Genomic DNA, 19,368 nt, shown 5'->3' on the forward strand with positions numbered 1-19,368 from the left:
TTGCTCCTTTTAAGCCGGATGAAAAATTAGATGTAGTAGGAGATAGATGAGTTCAACAGAGAATGCTGATTGCTCTGAATAAAAAGTGTAATGAGGAAACCACTCCCGGTGATGAAGATACCACACCAATCAAACTAAATGAGACAAAGTGAAAGCTTGAGAGTTTGTGGATGGCTGTTTTGGGGTACAAACCATATGCAGCCTTGGCTGATCAGAGAGATCCTGATGTGTGGAACAAATCGGTCAACTTTCCTTCACCGTCCAGAGCATGGCTGCCAAATACTGCTTTGCTTTCTTCCATTACATATGCATAGTCTCCCTTTGCCGCCAGATACTGCTCCATTTCCTCCATCACTACCAGTGGACAGTGCCTTACTTTCCTTGTGTTCTCCTGAGGAATTGTGGCTACGAGCTGCCAGGGTGTTACTGTGTTATTGTGCATCACCTCTTGAGGAGCAGCTGTTAACTGGTGGCTCCTGATTAACACTGCTCCTGTCTTTTATGTGGGATTGTTGAGGGTCATACTGCCTGACCCCAGGGTCAGAGTGGGTCAACAGTATCATTGAGAGCCCAACTGGACACACTTTTGTTTTTTCAGTGGGGTGATGAGGCAGTAGGGTCCCTGTTTTGTCTTGTTGTGTGATGTGCTGTAGAGACGTGGCATATTTTGGTGCTTGCCATTATCTGCTTTTATCTCTTATGTATTTACACACTCACCAAGCACTTCATTAGGAACACTACATTAATGCTTTGTTTTCAGTTCTCTGTGGATCCCACAAGATTTTGAAAACATTCCTGATGCTGTTCCTGCAGATTTTACCAAGTGCACTTTAATTCTGTGAATCTCATGTTTTATTAAATTTCTAAAGTGTTGTGTTGAATTCAGATCCGGTGACTGGGATGGCCACCGTTAAACTCATGGTCATGTTCATGAAACCAGTTAGAGACTACTTTTGCTTTGTGACACGGTGCAGTGTGCTGCTGAAAGTAGCCGTCAGCAACCAGCGACAATGATTGGTAAGAAAACAATCCCCACATCATTGCACCACCTCCACCAGCCTGGACTGTTGATACAAGACCTGTTGGGCTCTGCCTCAGATTCATGCTGTTGGCATCAAATTCTGACCCTACCATCTAGCATACATTGATGATCTGGAAGCCTGTGCCCACTTATGCCTCTGCTTTCTGCTCTTGGCTGACCGATGTGGAACCTTCTGCCATTGGAGCCTATCCACCTTAAGGTTCAGTTTGTTGTGTATTGAAATGTTTTTCTGCTCAACACAATTCTACAGAGTGGTTAAATGACAATGCCAGGAGATCAGCAGTTATAGAGGTAATCAAACCAGGCCATGTGGAACATTCCCTTAAGCTGCTGGCCTAGATCTGCATGATTGTATGTAGTATACCACTGCCACAGATTGGCTAATTAGATAATTGCATGAATGAGCGGGTGTGTTCCTCCATGAGTGTATGTAAAACATATGGTGACACCAGAGAAAGAGCACATGAGATCTGAATGAGAAGTGTAAGTATAGTAGCCTGCCTGGCTGGCTGAAGATGAGTCAAAGCAGAGGCTGCCGCTCCAGGTTTGTCTCTTTGGGCATGTAGCTTTGTCTTTGTGGAATTTGCGGAGGGTGGAGGGGTTGTTTTTATTGGGTTGAAGTGTAGTCAGCTGTCTTTCTCCATATCTTGGTGTGTGGTGTGTTCCCGTGTGTGTGTGTGTGGATCCATCAGCTGCTAGCGCTCACTCCTCAGCTGTGATGGGGGGGCAGGTGGAGCATACAGACACGCGCTGCAGGGGTCAGAGGTGACTGTGGTCGAGTGGCTGGATTAGACCCTGGTCCTGGATTAGGAGCCCCTGTTAACAGCCTCTGATCCCTCGGCCTGTCGGTCAGGGTCTCGAGACGGCAGACAGGAGACTCTTCCATCTGAGGCCTCTGTCTCGTGATGGGGCTCTGAGTGCTCTGGGGGCTTGGAAAGAGACAAGAGAGTCAGAGAACGGAGCTCAGCCGAAAATAAATCCACACTCTTCTCTTCACACCTAATAAAGCCATGGCTATGCTAACATTTTCCTACCCAAACCCAGCTCTGCTGAGGACTGTTTTTGTTTGTGGTTTAGGTTTATTTTTACATACACAAGTACGGACAACCCCTCCTCCCTCCTTCCCTTCCTCCCTCTGTTCCTCATACAAATGGGCAGCCATATACTTGCAGTTAGCAAGGTTAGATCGTTTGACTAAAATGCAAATCAGTGGGTGTCCTGTCCCATAAAGCATGTGTTGTATGTTTACGATCTAAACAGATTTAGCCGTTGTTATGGCGGATTTAGCCTGATGTTGTGGTGATGGTCATGATTGCCTTTTGCTTTAGTAACTGGATCTGATGGTGAGATGAAGTGTCCAAGAACAAAAGGCAGGAGAAGATCCGATCCTCCCAGGAGATACATAAGAGGCTTTGTCTTCTTTCTAAAAATATATTGCCGCTCGCTCTTGATCGCTCCCTCATATATTTTCACTTAGATGTCCTCCTGCCAGCCTCTAACTATAGTTGGACTCGAGGCATTTGGAATAGTTTGCGTCGCGTGGATGTTCTTCGGCGCAGCTGTTTTCACAGAGCGTGCTGCTCACGTAATTTTGGCCTTGCTCTTCTCTCTCTCTGTCACACTCTCTAGCTCTATCTTATTCTGTCTGTGTCTCATCTACCTCTCATTCCCCTCCTCCCTTTCTTGTCCTCCCTCCCTTCTCCCTCGCCCAGTGAATGATTTCACACTGTGGAAAGAGAGCCCAGTCCTCCAGTAGTCAGGTCCAATGCTACAGCGAGTACTCCAATGGCTGTGGATCATCAGTCCAGCTGGTGGAGATGGAAAGCGGTGGCTGGGTTGAGACTTTAGATCCAGTCTTTGTTCAACCAGCGTTTATCCTTTTCTTGATGCATCTCTCTAGAAGGCTTGGACACACAATATGTGAGCGAGAGAGGGAGAAGGATTGAGCTGAGAAAGCGCGAGTGAGCGAGCGAGTCAGTGAGAAGGGAAGAGGACTGTGTGCCAAACATCCGCTATGCAGTGGAACCACATGTGCTTTTGGTAGAGGAGAGCAGAAGACTAGTCTGGACTAGATGCACATGCTGTTAACCATGCTGCCGTCTCGCTAAGGTCAGGCATCCCTTGTGTCGCCCAACTTCATGAAGACTTGGCTTCTGCAAGTGTTTACTTGAGACTGGACCTGTGATTGGCACCTAATCTATGCTTCGAAACGCACTGGTGGTGGCACAGGTCTTCAGCTTGTTGAAGAGTTAAGAGTGTCCGTTTTGCTTTTCCTGAGGCTCCAGCTGAAGGTGAGCACTCCTAACTGTAATTCTTGCTGCATGGGAACGCTGTTCATTCCGTTGTGAGCTGCAAAATCAAAGACTGAGAAGTCTGTGCCAGTAAGTAGGAGAGGAGGAGAGAGAGGATTGTGTAGAAGAGCGCGTGTTTGTGTGTGAGTGAGCCGGGCAGACAGAAAGGATTCTCTGCGTAATTCAGAAAGACTGTGTGTGAGCTCCCCAGCCGTGTGTTTGGTCAGCTGCCAGTGAGCCAGTCTACAGTTCCTGCTGGACTCTTTGAGGGGGCCAGTTTGGCTGTATTGCAACAGAGAAGACCTACAGGGGGCTATATAGCCTCACACATTCTTTTACTTTGTCTGTCATTCTCGTCTTGTGTCATGTTCTCTTGCTTTTTTGCACATTCTTGAATATCATGCCTCCTGAGCTAGAGGGTTTCAGCCTGTTGGTGAGGCAAAAATTTTTGGAAGTTCTTACGTATGTGGATTAGGTTTGTGGGTGTTTTAGCCATTTGTACAGATTATTTTAATATTGTGAATGGTATTTTTTTATTAATTTAATTTACTTATTTATATTATTTTTATACACCTAGAATAGTGACCAAGAAGATTTTGTTGTTTTTGAAGAGTTGTTTGTGTTTTGATTGACTGACTTTTTCTGGCTCCCTCAGGTACACAGGAAGATTCGGGAGGACTCCGACATGGCCCAGGACTCCCTACAGTGCCTGGCTCAGCTGGCCTCCATGCATGGACCCATCTTTCCCGACGAGAGTGCTCAGGTCACCTACTTGGCCCACCTGGTGGAAGGGCTGCTCACCATGATCAATGGGTCAGTGAGGAAGAATCTCAAGAATCATGCACCTCATGCTTTTACTAAACCTTTTAGTGTGAAGCTGTTCTAATCTGCCATATGTTCCCCCGGCCAATGGATGGAAAACTGTGTGTACCTTGGCAGGGTTAAATAATTGAGGTTTGTGGGAGGTCACTTCCATATACCGAACTCTTAAACACTGTCGTCCTCATTCATAAGAAATAAGAAAACTGTTTCTTACGTTTTGACTCCTTATATACACCCCCAAAAATGTACACCCACCCAGCCTACTAGTGAAGGCCTTTACACAAGTAAAGCTGCAGTGCAGTCAAACACAATGTCTGCTTTGGGCGAGTATGGTGGTGTTAATTTGTAACACTAGAGAGCAGCATGTCCCTGCCAAACTCTGCCCGTATACGGGTTGCTACACAAACCAGGCATTTAACTGTAGCTTTTCTGACCATCTTTTGCTATCTAGTCCCTCAAACATTCACCCTTTCGAAAACAAACTGGACTGCCAGCTGACCAAACTAGAGTAAAACCCACATCAGAATAGAAAGTACCACTTTTATCCCCCCCAGTTAGACTCGAGAAAGCCAACCCTAGGGAAGTGAGCGTTTGCTAGGCTAAAAGGTAACCCAGCAACAATCTCTTTAGCTAGCTTACTGCACGCTGCACTGAGAGGACAGCAACGCAATCCAGGAAGAACTCAGGAATAATTACATAATTTTGCAGTGTTCTTGCTGGTGTTAAAAACTGTGATATGCAGCTTGTGTGAGCCTGTCATAGTGCTGCAAACCCACCCTTTCTTTTTCCTTCTCCAGAAGTCCAGCATTAAAGAAAAAGTAGCGTATTTTATAACGTCTTAAACAGGCGTGTAAAACCACATTTTGCGCCCCAGACACATACTTACTGTTTATACATCAAAAAACAAATTAAAATACCCAGTAAATGCATTTTTTGCACCTTTTTAAGTCATTTGTAAATCTAATTTGTGCACTTAAGGTATTTCACAGTTCAGTTCTATAATTCACAACTCAGGAACAGAGAACCACTTTTAATACTAATACATTTAGGTGTCGGAAGTTTTGTGGTGATCTCAGCCGTGGGGATTTCTGTGGATGTCTTTATTATTTTAAATAACCCATTCAGACCCTCTTCGGAAATTATGTAGGTGATCAGGGTCTTTCTCCTTTTTTTTTTATCCCTGCCTCTCCCCCCTCTGCCTCTCTCAGCACTCCGTAATCACCTATTCTTGGAGGCTTTTTCCAGTTGCATCATCGGAAAACCATGCTGCAGGTCCGCCAATCTGCTGTGATTGAACGGTTCTGCTTGCAATTTAAATCCATCTGATATGGGTTAGAGCCTCAGTAGGGAGCATAAGGGAAGCAGACCTCGAGTGCTCCTCCAGCGCTCCTAAGGGGAAGCATTCCGAGAATCCAGGTGGTGTTCCAGCACTGCACTGTGCGTGTGTTTAAAGTGTTAATTCTTCCATATCTTTCCTGGAGTCTGTGATCATTTTCATACCGTTTTGAAATCACTGGAATTTAAATGAAAATATGGATTGGATTTCTCCTGATTAAAAGCTTTTTCTGCTCGTTTACTACCATTTTACTTTAGGTTTGCAGCCTGTTGCTCAGGTTTTAGAAGGACTATAACCAGGCTTAGTCTTTTGAAAATTACACCACTAGCCTTGACTTGTGTGTAAGCATATCATCTGAACGTATTGTTCCACTCAACTATTATTAGCTGTAACCTTTAGGAAAGCCAAGATTGTTATTAATTTTTATTCTGGAGGATCATGCTCCAAACACTTGATCAATCACCACCAACTTCATGGACACTTCCAAGTGTGTTGGAAACCAGTTGATATCTCTTCAGTCTAATTTTTGGAAAGTGATGAGGAAACTTCAGGCAGGCTGTAATCATGTAGCTGAGTGATCTTTTTTTTGTTTGTTTATTTTTGCGAGATTCTGTCTGACTGGATGCCCTTGCTGCTGTCAGTGATTGTCCCTGTATAACAGTTTATTTTTGTGCGCTCTTCAACAGGATTGAGATTGAAGACTCTGAGGCAGTGGGCATCTCTAATATCATCAGTAATATGATCACCACGTTTCCGAGGAGCACTCTTACTGCTCTGCCCAATGAACTCTTCTCTTCCTTTATAAACTGCCTAACGCTGCTCACCTGTTCCTTTGGACGCAGTGCTGCCCTTGAGGAGGTGGTGAGTAGACAAGCATAGCATTGTGTGTGTGTGTGTGTGTGTGTGTGTGTGTGTGTGGTAATAATTATGATTAAATTATATAAATAATATGGGTTTCTAGAATTTATTTATTTATTTTGGGCTGGGGAAGAAAAAGTGCACTGAGCAGTGTACCATCCTCCATAACTAAGCTTTATTTCATATAGCTGGATAAAGATGACATGGTGTACATGGAGGCTTATGACAAGCTGCTGGAATCCTGGCTGACGCTGGTGCAGGAGGATGAGCACTTTCCCCGTGGCTGCTTCGTCCAGCCTGCTGTGCAGGTCTTCAACTCCTACATTCAGTGTCACCTTGCAGCACCCGACGGCACCAGAAACCTGGTCAGTACAATTTCAAACATCTGTCCGTCTGTTCACAAAGTAGATTTGTAAAACTGTTCTGTTAGCGCTTACAGATCTGTCAGTTGTCAGTGACCGTTTCATTCAAAGCAGCTTCTAGCAGTGACCATTTTAACGTATTTCCTCCTTCTGTAGACAGCAAATGGTGTGGCGTCTCATGACGATGAAGAAATAAATGAATTACAGGAAGATGACCGGGAACTCTTTTCTGATCAGTTAGCCAGTATTGGCATGTTGGGACGCATTGCTGCTGAACACTGTATTCCTCTGCTCACAAGGTAAGAACTGCTTGATTATTTATTTTGTGTATATATTGGTAATTTATCTATGTTTTTGCATCTGAGTGTCTTGCTGTGGGACTAATAAAGGATTCTTATCTTATCCACACTTGCAGCCCTGTTTCACATATGCAGCATACGCATGATAAAAGCATCTTAGATGGTCCTTTTTTTGTATAGGAAAATGATACATGATGTTACAACTAGTATATGGTCAAGTAGGTTTTCCCCTTTTTTCATTTTCATTTAGTAAAGATTTCATAAATTATTTTATTTATTTTATTTGTCTGGAGCAAGCCTCTGCTGCTCAAGCAGGCTATGTGACTGCAGTATTTTGTTAAATGGACACCAAAGTAAAATTTGATGAAACAGGTCTTATAGCAGGGATGGCAAACAAACAGCCTGCGGCCGGAACTGGGCAGATTCAAATCTTTCCCATTAATGGCAACTTTATAAAGGTGCCGTAGAACACATTTATTGAGTATTTTAAGTTGTTCTTTGATGATTTATAAATAGTAAGTATATGTGACTTTGATTGTGGTGAAATCAGTTTTACAACCCAATTTACAGCCCTGTTATTTTGCCTCAGAATGAAACACTGATTTTCCTTTTATTGTGGGCTTGTGGGAAGAAAAAGCAGTGCTTTTATTGGCTGGTTTGTGTTACCGCGACAGATCACAGTAGCCACGTACCCTAGCCTAGCGCTGTAACAGAACAAAATAATTTTTGCAATTACTCCTGAGTATTGGTGGATGATGTTGGTGTCTATCCAGTGTCTTTTTAGAGCAGGGTGTTGTTAGCTAGCTGAAGAGATTATATTCAGGTTGGCTGGGTTAGCTTTTAGCCTAGCTCCTGGTCAGCCATTCTCTGTTCGACCTTTTAGATGGTCCCCCAGTTTTCATGCGCTCTGGTTCCCCTGGAGACTTGGTCATAGTTTGGCACTGTTCCACTTGTACATTTTTGCCAAATCTTTAATATTTAATTCTTTAATAGCAAATTAAGAAGTTCATGCCTCTTTTCAAAAGAATGTGTGATGTGGCAAGTTACCTTTAATGGGTTTGCCACCCCTGCATTAAAGTATATGGTATAAAGGAATCTGTTTTAAAGTGTGTGTGTGTGTGTGTGTGTGTGTGTGTGTGGTGTTAGTTTACTGGAAGACAGGGTCACACGGCTTCATGGGCAGCTCCAGAGACACCAGCAGCATCTCATGGCCTCTTCGGATCCTGAGTCAGTGGACCGGAAAGTGCTAGATGACCTCTACGAGGACATTCATTGGCTCATATTAGTCTCAGGTCAGTTTTGATCACAACTCATGTGTTATCTATCTTTGGGCTTAATGTTTTAATATGTGGTTTGGATTATAAATGTTATATAACTGACAGTACAGTTTGTTGTTTGCTTTGGGTGATTGGATAGGCTACCTCTTGGCAGATGACCCTCAGGGTGAGACGCCACTGATCCCCTCTGAGGTAATGGAGTACTCGATAAACCACTCCACCGAAGTGGACATCAACACCACCCTGCAGATTCTTGGCTCACCTGGTGAAAAAGCTACTTCTATCCCGGGCTGCAACAGGACCGACTCTGTCATCAGGTGAGAAGACTGCAGGCATGATGCATTATAGTGTGACTGTAACATGTACTGAAGGTGTTAAGAGGACATGGGGAACAATACATGGTGTAGATTCTGTTCTTTTGAATTAATCCATCAATAAAACTAATGCTTATAACTTCCTGCTGATTTAAATATGACAAATCTCTTAAATATTGTTTATGTATATGAAATTACATCACATTACTAATTATCAATCAAGATACTTTGTGTAAACTACTGATTTGTGATGTATTGTTTGGCAGAATAACCAGAATTATGTGGTGGAAATTGCTTGTATGCAGAATTGAGTAGTCTGGCTGCATGAACTGGTATTTGCTCTCTTAGTCTGAATAAATTATAATAAATGAATGTATACAGTATGCCTAAAAATACACAAATTTTTCAATCAAAAAGGTGATGGCTGACTAACACAGACCTAAAATATCTTACTTCTATATTGAAAATGAACATTATAGTCTGGATATTTCTGTAAGCATATTTTGTGTAGCTCTACTTTTTTGGAAAACACCTGGGGTCAGTGGTCTAGATAGTGGCATCTTTACCTCAGGCACTCGTGTCTTTCAGGGTGTTTCAGATGCACAGAATGATGGTGTGTAGACCAGCATGATGTCTTTCATGGTATGTATATGTGCATAGAGCTTAAATGCACATAGTGTGACCTGACTTAAGTGCAACCGGTGTGTAGCTGTCAGCAGCCTAACTATCTGTGTAATGTCAGATGATTGCTATTTCCATGCCAGACAGAGTCTCTAGTGATCAGCTGTTGTGCAGTGGGATTGTACGGCTGGCTCTTCGCTTGCCTTTGTGGTCCACAGAAGCGGCCAGTAAAGTAGGCTGTAAGCTTCTGGTTACTTGAGATTTGCCGCTTTCAAAGTGCTGCAGCGGGAAACGGGTCCTGTTTGAGCAGGCGTGGTGCAGCGCGGACTGTGTGATCCTCCCTGGTAGCCACAGCTCCTTTGCCCAGTGGGGAATGTCCTGGCCCTGTCCCAGCCAGCGTGGCCACGCGAACAGCAGCCCGAGCCTGGCGCCAGCCAAGGCTTTAATGCCACACCCCACACATTATTCAATTAGAGCCAAGCCAGGTGCTGCTCAGACCCACACACAGAGGGACAGGAAGAAGTTTGTGAATGGAGGGCAGAGAAGATTTGCCAGTGTTGAAAATGGTTGGTGTTGAATGCAAACAAATTTGGGGTATGTGGTAACTTTCCCATAAGCGTTCTGAGGAAGATCTGTGAGCCAAAACATGTCTGTACTTTTGGCAGTTCTGTGCTGTTCCACTCTGCTCAAGTTACATTTAAATGAGGTGTTACCTCTGTTTTGTGGAGTCTGCATTTCAAACCTTTTTGTTTTGATGTCAAAACATGGTAAATTGTAGTTTTTTTTTTGTTTTTTGTTTTTTTGGGGGGGTGGGGGGAGCACAAACCAAAAGACATGACACCGCAATAACCTCAAATTTAAATCTTGTCATTAATTAAGCAATGATGACTTAAGCAAAGGGTTAAATGATCCAACTGAAATATGTAATAGAATAATGGCTGATGCCATAAAACGACAGGACCATATTCTGCCAGCATTGTACTATGTGTAGTATATTGTACAAAAAACTTTACAGGGGAAAAAAAAACAGCTCACCTTTAAATAGACGTCACTGCAGGAATATGGAACATTGGAGTATTTCTTTTGGTCAATTCCTCATTAATTTACGACACCGTGTAAAGAACAACTGCCAGATTCAAATGATCAAAAAGTGAAAAATTGCAACAGATACAAGACTTTTGCGTGACCATGACGTTCACCTTCAAGGTCTGTTTAAATATCACTGTGATTAGTTTTGTTTAATGCCATTATATCTATAGCTTTAGAATTGGTTTCAAGTGGCCAGTGGACGTGAAGTCTTAATTGTGTTAGCTACAGTCTGGTAGGGTTTCACACAGGTCTCTTGGCTTCATTTGCCCTTTCTGACAGCGTTCTGAACTGGGGAGCAGAACACTGCATTCTGTTATTGGAGAAAGGATATGGAGGTTAGAGCCGAGGCATTGAGAGGATGCCGTGTTGATAAGTTCATGATGGGTTAGGGAATAGGAGAGCTTTTAGAGACAGTAGAGGGGTAAAGGATTTGGAGAGACAGTAGGTTGGTGTAAGGGGGGCTGGGCTTGGGGTTGGATGGAGGTTAGAGGATTTGGAAAGACAGTGGACTGAGGGATTGAGTTTCCTAATAACAATGTCCGAACCCGCAGCTCTGAAATGTCAGTGGGGTTTTGTTTTTGCAAACAATGTGAAACATTCAGCTGTGCTGTGCTGGCCCCACACTGGAGGGATATCTGTCTTGCAGTCCAGTAAGCTGCAGTAATCCCTTTCTTATGTATCCTTCTGTTCTTTCCACTGGAGGTGTGGAAGATTGAGAGTTTGTTAGTGTGGGTTTTTTGTTGAGTCTCTGAGCATACAGAGAGAACTGCTGCGGACTCTGTTCCATATCGTTCTCTCTGCTCTTTTCTAGCTGTCGGACCAGAATGTGTCTTTCACTGCAGGGGGGGGGGAGAGATGAAAAACCCAACTTCATTAAGTCAACACCTCCCTCATTTCTCCTTGTTAACAATCCATTTTTAGCTGAGCCTTTATTATCCGATGTGTAGTACTAACTGTGACTGGCTAGCAAACTCAAAACCACAGTCTCTGACAGCTATGTCTCTGACATGTCCAAGTCTCAATTATGTGGTGTGAATCACAGATTTCAAGTTATGGGATATTGGACACACATTGGACGTAAATTGACAGACCTTCCAGTATTCTACTATGCTGAGGGTAGTAACCCATCCTAACTCTGCTGAAGCTCTGAACTGCCTATGGAAAAATGTTAAACACTACATTCCTGGTTAAATTGACAATCTTGAAATAACACTATTTTAATTTGGAAGGTCAGAGAATGACACCCTTTACTGCTTCTGACAATTATGAGGAATGAAGCAGATTGGGTTCTAATTATACAACAGTGCTGCATGAAGAGGCTGTGCATTCAACAGCACTGTTGGGACAATGTGGATATAGAGGGACAATATGAGAGACTGCTGACTAGCTGAGTAGTCAAATCTGTGCAGTGTCTTATCGTTTCTCTCTCGCTCTCAGATTGTTATCAGCAGTGTTGAGGACGTCTGAGGTGGAGTCTCGGGCGACGCGGGCAAGTCTAACGGAGCTGTTGAGTCCTCAGATGGGTAAAGACATTATGTGGTTTCTGCGACGCTGGGCCAAAACCTACCTGCTGGTGGATGAGAAACTGTATGGCCAGGTGAGCTCAATATACTATATAAAACAAAGAGACATATTCTATGAGGATGCATATATGATGCGTAATAACTCCACACCGACGCTAAACTTTTTCCTTTTTATGCTCCTTTTTTTATCCTCCGACCCCTTTCACTTGATGCCTTCAGATCAGTATGCCACTAAGCACAGCATTTGGTGCTGACACTGAGGGGGCACAGTGGATTGTGGGGTATCTACTAGAGAAGGTCATCAATAATCTCTCAGTATGGAGCTCTGAGCCTGAACTTGCCAATGACACTGTGGAATTGCTGGTCACTTTGGTGGAAAAGCGAGAGAGGTAAGTGTGAATGCTTGAGTGAGGAAGGAATGGGGGGATGATTGTGGATAACTGGTGTGTGTATCTGTTGACTTCAGTTGAGGAGTGTCGTTTTCTGTTTGCACCACCTGTTGGTGAATTGATGGTACTGTGCTTTAGATCATTAACCTAAACCAATTATAAAATGTTTACCTCATCTTTAGTGGTTTTAGTCACTTCAATTTATTTTCTTTAAGTTTTGAGAGGTTGAGAAAATGGAATGATTTTATTTAATGCATTTAAACAAGTTTCAAGCTTCAGCAATCATACGATAGGTGTTTTCATTCATGAAAGCTATGCAGTTCAGTTTCTGTTCACACAAGCAGCATGTTTCTGCTTCAGTAATGTCTCATTTAATTTCCACAAACTCCTCTGTTGTCACTTCCTGGACATTGTTTATTTCTGTATATTTCCATTTTTTGTATATTTACAAGTAGACTGTGTTGCGTGAACTTGTCACCTCCTCTTCAGAGGGTCAGTGAAGGTCACATCGATAATCCCAATTGTCATGGTTATTTTTAGATTTCTCCTAGGCCTATGCTTAGCCTGTACATGCCCCTTACATGCCTCTTAAATGTTGTATCTTGAGGTGTCAAATTGCAAGAGGTGATTTATTGGCCCTTTTAACAGTACATTTTTGTGTTGTGAATATCCGCTGTGTAGTACCAACTCGGTGTGCAGTTGTGTAGACCATGGAGGGGGGTGTTGATTGGTGCTGGTTGTTCAAAGAGTGATGTTCAAACAATGCAGCTGCAATAAATATCCTTATAAATAGAACCCCAAAGCTCCATGATGCATTGTCGCTTTTCCACAATGTATACTGTTGTTTGTTCATATGTGCCTAGTTCAAGTCTGTGCCTAATAAACATAAAAGAATTGAGGAATTTAAAAAGAATGAGTCGTTTATAAAAATCTTTCTTTTGACAAAGCAAATCCTCTGGTTAGTTACTCAGTCTTATCACAACTTAACTGTCCCTTTCTGTCAATCAGAGCCAACATTGTAGTCCAATGTGAGAACTGGTGGAATCTGGCCAAGCAGTTTGCAAGCCGAAGTCCCCCCCTGCATCTACTGTCTAGCCCTATACAGCGCACCCTGATGAAGGCCCTGGTCCTTGGAGGTTTCGCACACATGGACTCTGATACTAAGCAGCAGTACTGGGCAGAGGTCTGCATACTAACTATCTGGTGTTCTACGTATGTCTTTAATTGTTCCAAGATATGATATGTAAGCCAATCAAATACATACCCTCTCATACAGTTTCTGGATCTTTCTCTTTTTTCTGTACCAGGTGCTGCATCCACTCCAGCAGCGATTCTTAAACCTTATAAACCAGGAGAACTTTGCTCAGATCTGTCAGGAGGAGGCAGTGAAGCAGGAGATTGTAGCCACTCTGGAAGCACTTTGTGGCATTGCAGAGGCAACTCAGATAGACAACGTAGGCTCTCTCTTCAGTTTCCTCATGGACTTCCTGTCCAGCTGCATCGGCCTTATGGAGGTCTACCAGAACTCTCCAGAGACAGTCAACCTCATCATTGAAGTGTTTGTGGAGGTGGCCCATAAGCAGATTTGTTACCTGGGAGAGGTAAATTATAGAAGATTATAGATACAATAGTATGCAGGTGTATAGGCAACCTTGACAAAGTGTTAACATCTGATATGTTATCCTGTTGTAGATGCCATCCTCTTCTCAGCTTCACCCTTTTAACAAATGGGACAGACAAAAGTGTAAAGTCACTTGGCTGGCCAACATGCCTGTTATGAGCGAGGATCATTTATGCTTTGGGGTTGTGTGGCAGCCAGTGGCACTGGAAACATTGTACAGATAGATGGAACAGTGGGTTCCACCAAATATCAGCAAATTCTGGAAGCAAATGTGACCGAGTTAAGACACTGAAGCTGACAAGATGCAGGTTTCTACAGTAGGACAATGAACTAAAACATAAGTCCACTTGCTTTTGGACTGGCAGTCGTTTGAATTGGACTTAATTTATAAATCTGTGGGTTAATTAAACATGCTGTGCAGAAAGACGGACCAAGAATATCATAGAAGTGTATAGAAAATAAATTTAAAAAATGGCACAGTCACCATGATCAGAGGATCGCTGGTTCGAATCCCGGTCATGCTGCTATCCATCGGCAGCCGAGGCCCTGGGAAAGAACAATTGGCCTTGCTCTCTCCAGGGTGGGTGGGCGCTCTCCCCCCACATCGCTTCATTGCGGTGCTGACAGTCACTGGCGTCTGCAGGTTGGTGCGCTGGAGCCGGGTATGCGGCACTTTCCTCTAGGCACGTTGGCTGCCCAGTGTTGCTGCAATGGCAGTTCGACAGATGAGCGACACACCTTTCGCCTTCACTGGGGACGGGAGCATTGTGTTTATATTTAAAAATAATAATAATAATAATAATAGATTTTGAAAAACTTTGTATCCCAAAAAAGAGGTTACTAAATATTGAATTCTAAAGTTTGAACACCCTTCTAATTTTTGCAGTCCATTAGCATTTGCCGAAAAAATAAATATATTTTAATCATTTCTATATGACTGTATATGCTGTCTTGATATAGTATGTGACCGAGATGTTCCTTTTTTTTTTTCCTTTCCCTGCAGACCAAGTCTATGAAGCTGTATGAGGTATGTCTAACCCTGCTGCAAGTCTACTCTAAGAATAACCTGGGCCGTAAGAGACTGGACGTAGCGGCAGAGGAGGACCAGTACCAGGACCTGCTGCTCATCATGGAGCTCCTCACAAACCTACTCTCTAAAGAGTTCATTGACTTTAGTGACACAGGTAAGAGCGCTTAGGAACGGTATAGAACACACTCAGATAGGATTGACTCCCCCATCTCCCCCCCAGGCCTGTTTCACACATGTTTTTGTTGCATGGCATCAGCGTTCTAGATTTTTTGGCTTTTTTTTTTTTTGGGCTTTTTTTTTTTTAACAGATTACAGCACTTGCACTTACTGTGCAAGCAGAGCCATTCAGAAGCAGCATCTTCTGAATAGGTGATGTTTTTCTTATTTTGTTTACTTCCCATGTAAAAATCATGTTAAAATGTCAAACAATGAATGAAACATTAGTACATACAGTACATATTTCTGGTAATAGCTTAAAACGGTTGTCCTGACTGCTAAACTGACTGGGCTGTCAGTTATCTGCCAGGAGTAGAGCCATGGGTACCTTCGCGGCCGGTCACACGGGGGGGGTGCATGCGTGTTTCATAGTAATATGAAAGATTATAGAGAACACAGTTCATTGTTCAGAGCATATGCTGTATGTATAACTGGCCAACATTGGGTGAGCTGTAGCTGTCACTCTGCCACATGACTCAACTCTCAGGAAACACATCTGTGAAACAGGCCTTTCTTCTTACTGACCTGTATGTTTCTGAACTGATATGTTGTATTTGTGACCTAGATGAAGTGTTTCGGGGGCAGGAGCAGAGTTCTGGAGCTGGTCGCACAGTGTCAGCTGCTGATGTAGTGTTATTTGGGGTCAACATTGTGCTGCCCCTCATGTCTCAGGACCTTCTAAAGGTAAGGTTGCGTCCTCATAATGGTGGTGCATTTGAATCTGTGGTTAACCAGTGGTCTTTTTTTCTGTCAGTTTAGAAATTCTTGTGCTCTAATGATGTTTAACTGTATTACAACCTCTCTTTCTCTTGCAGTTCCCTTCTCTGTGTAACCAGTACTATAAGCTCATCACATTCATCTGTGAGATTTTTCCTGAGAAGATCCCTCAGCTGCCAGAGGAGCTCTTCAAGAGCCTAATGTTCTCTCTGGAATTAGGCATGACCTCGTATCCTCTCATAGAGCGTGTGCGCACACACCTGTTTCACATATGTGATCATATTTTTATACACTTTTTCCTTCCTCTCTCTCTGTCAACAGTGATGTTTCTGGTATTTCAGTAGTCTAGCAGGACTGTTTAGCTACAGTAGTCAGTGGTGCCTTAATTACAATTGGTGATAATGCTGTCAGAAGATTGTGATATTGTTCTGGTGTTTACCTTAACATCCACTGTGCAGGATGAGCTCAGAAATTAGTCAGTTGTGTCTAGAAGCTCTGTCCCCATTGGCTGAGCAGTGTGCCAAGACACAGGAGAAGGATACCCCATTATTTATTGCTACTCGACATTTCCTCAAGGTGAGTGTATTTTCATTATCACTCTTGAAATCTTGCGAACTCTTCGTATTCGGATCTTGTCACAATCTAATGCTACTTCCTCTCTACCGCTTCATCTCCAGCTGGTGTTTGATATGCTGGTACTGCAGAAGCATAACACTGAAATGACTGTGGCAGCTGGAGAAGCCCTCTACACCCTTGTGTGCCTGCATCAAGTATGTATTTATTTTCATTGCAGAAACAGAATCAGTTTAGAGACGCAATATGTCCAAAAGCTTGTAAACACCTGCTTATCCCGGCTTCATGCTAGATCTTGTTGTGAGGATTTGATTGTGCTGCAGGAGCATTAATGAGGTCAAATACTGAAGGGATTCAGTGGTGGTATAACATTCCAGAGAATAGTACCACAGCCCAATGCTATGGGGGCTCTTGTGACATGGTGACCTTAGGCTAATGTTTGCAGCGTGTCCCATTCTAAGGGCCTTTCCGTAGATTATAGGGCAGTGGTGGCTCGGCAGTTAGAGCTCCAGGCTATCGGTGACCGGGTTGTGGGTTCGATACCCGAGCTCGCTACGCAAGCTGCCACTGTTGGGCCCTTGAGCAAGGCCCTTCACCCTCTCTGCTCCCCGGGTGCCACTCCCCTGGCTGCCCACCACTCTAGGCATATGTGCTCCCTGTCCACTGTGTGTGTTTCACTGGTGTGTATGTGTGTTCACTGCACGGATGGGATAAAAGCGGAAGCCAAATTCCATCTGTGTCCATCACAAATAGTCAGTATGGTTGTCTCGTCGTACTTATAACTGTTTGTGCAACTGAATGCCTGGGTCAGCAATGCATGCAAATATAAAGTATTTAGGTTTTTAGTCATTAGAAGGAGAATCTGGATACTTTTGTAAATCTAATGTATTTGTGCACATTATTAAAGTACTGAGTATCCTGTTCTGTTTGTCAGGCGGAGTACTCTGAGCTGGTGGAGACTCTGCTCTCCAGTCAGAGAGATGCTGTGATCTACCAGCGCCTTGCCGATGCCTTTAACACCCTCACCGCCAGCAGCACACCTCCAACAATGGACCGCAAACAGAAGGTGGCCTTTCTAAAGAGCTTAGAGGAGTTTGTGGCGAACGTTGGAGGATTGCTATGCGTCAAATAACCACTGCCTCCAGCTTTCTTTTATCACTTGCCCCATCAGTCTCACCCACCTCTCTTACCACTGAAATAAAAGCTCTCTGCTTTTGGAGAAGCCCAGCAGAACTCTGCTGTTGGAGCAGAGCACTGAGATCAGGTTGTTTGAGACACTGCTCTCATTCTCCCCCTGTCCTGGGCCTCTGAGCACACATGCCTGTGGAAGCAGAGGGAGGGAACATTGGGGAGGGAGAGAGAGAGAGGACATGAATCGTCATATTCATCTCAGTCTAAGCTGATCAACGTCTGCTTTGCCAGTGAGAGGTGTTCAGATGAACTTCTATAGGTTGAGAGAGGAGTGGTAACCTTTCTGACATTGTCCACCCCTCTCTAGACAAACACACTCACTTAAATGCCTCTTTGAGTGCCTTTTGTATTTTGTTTGTCCTGACTCCGATCCAGCAGTCTCCACGGCAATGAGTAGAACTGTCTTAACTGCAAAGCCTATACTCGCATCATCATCATCAGTGATGGCTCCAGGAGAATCCATCGGTCGATCACTGCCTCTGCTAAAAGACTCTAGATAAATTTACTCACTTACAGAGAAGTAGTTCCTTCATTTTAATTAAATGCTCAAATACAGGTGGCTAGCAGCAAGGAACCTGGGCAGCAACAGTTGTAATGATGTTGGAAGTCTGATCAAAAGGTTTGAAACATTGATGGCCAGTTTTGTACACAAATTCACAGCCTGAACACAGGGCCAATGTGAGGAGATGGCCTTTCAGCATGCAATTTTAATAACATCATGATCCAATGACCAATGTAATCTGCCCCAGCCCAGCTTGTTTGTTCAGTTAAATGTTTGACCATTTGGTAAAAAGCATCTTTAGAGGTGAAGGCAGTTGAGATGCAATCCCTTTAGCAAGTGGGTGACATTATCTAGAGTGTGCAGCAAGAGAAGCCATAGGAGATCTAGACTAGAAAATACTTTGATCGGAGTGCTTGATTGTCAGAGGCCATGACAGAAGCCTTTCTCACTCCTCAAAGCGTGGGAAAGCTGTTCTAGAAAGAAACCAAATCACTTTGTGTTCTTTAAGGGTGTACATATATTTTCAAAAAAGAAAAAAATGGAAAAATGTATGTTTAAAAACAAAGGACTGAAATTTTATAAGATTGTAGATTATGGACATGACAGCTTTTTTATGACTTCACCTGAAGGTAAAGGGGGCAGTTGGTTCTTTATGATCAATTTGTAGTTTTACTTTCTGCCATCATTTCTCCCCATCACAGTTGTTCTGGAAGCCATTACAAATAAACATTCGGGTCTGATCAAATTTTGATGGACGTTTCCAACAAACACTTGGGGGCACTGGAAGATAAGCCCCCCCTTGCTTTTATTTTTCTACTCTTATATTCTATTGGTGCAACACAAACTAGCGCACACACTCAAAACAGAATTGTTGAGCAGCCAAGTGGGCCAACGTTGCTGTAGCAATAAAATACCAAAAAGTTCAGTTTTTTAAGGACTCCTTTATTTTGGTTCCATTGTTTAGAGCACTAATCCGAATGGGTTTTTTGGTTGTTCTTTTGTTTTTGAATGCCTAAACTGTAATGTAAAATGTACATAAACTTATTATATAAAACATGAGTCTAGTCCTGTGTGTTTCTCCCCTCCCCTCCCCTCCTCCTTCAGGCTGTTCCTTGGGTGAATCTGATCTACGAAGTGTTTCAAAGTAGTACAGTGTATTTGAGGGCATGCTTTTCTTCATGCCAACAATTTGAATCAATGTCTGTTGTTGTACCACTATCTAATTTCTACTTAGTTCGAGGGGGGTTGGGGGGGTGGGATTTGGCTCATTTTAAGATTGCAAGCAAAAATTCAAA

At 43.3% G+C, this 19,368-nt stretch overlaps 1 protein-coding gene across 1 annotated transcript in view; it reads left to right on the forward strand.

The window, feature by feature from the left end:
- xpo4 (exportin 4) overlaps positions 1–19,129 on the forward strand; it is a 34,643-nt gene extending 15,514 nt beyond the window's left edge. Inside the window, exons 8-23 of the mRNA XM_072686032.1 lie at positions 3,989–4,146; positions 6,178–6,352; positions 6,538–6,714; positions 6,868–7,010; positions 8,157–8,302; positions 8,427–8,604; positions 11,749–11,908; positions 12,054–12,223; positions 13,232–13,406; positions 13,531–13,824; positions 14,848–15,028; positions 15,656–15,774; positions 15,906–16,036; positions 16,266–16,383; positions 16,485–16,577; positions 17,315–19,129. Coding sequence (XP_072542133.1) covers positions 3,989–4,146; positions 6,178–6,352; positions 6,538–6,714; positions 6,868–7,010; positions 8,157–8,302; positions 8,427–8,604; positions 11,749–11,908; positions 12,054–12,223; positions 13,232–13,406; positions 13,531–13,824; positions 14,848–15,028; positions 15,656–15,774; positions 15,906–16,036; positions 16,266–16,383; positions 16,485–16,577; positions 17,315–17,512 — 2,616 coding nt within the window. The 3' untranslated portion in view covers positions 17,513–19,129. The remainder of the gene's footprint in view (positions 1–3,988; positions 4,147–6,177; positions 6,353–6,537; positions 6,715–6,867; positions 7,011–8,156; positions 8,303–8,426; positions 8,605–11,748; positions 11,909–12,053; positions 12,224–13,231; positions 13,407–13,530; positions 13,825–14,847; positions 15,029–15,655; positions 15,775–15,905; positions 16,037–16,265; positions 16,384–16,484; positions 16,578–17,314) is intronic.
- The last annotated feature ends 239 nt before the right edge of the window (positions 19,130–19,368 follow it).

The sequence above is a fragment of the Salminus brasiliensis genome, chromosome 8, assembly GCF_030463535.1.
Source record: "Salminus brasiliensis chromosome 8, fSalBra1.hap2, whole genome shotgun sequence".
NCBI classification, from domain to species: domain Eukaryota; kingdom Metazoa; phylum Chordata; class Actinopteri; order Characiformes; family Bryconidae; genus Salminus; species Salminus brasiliensis.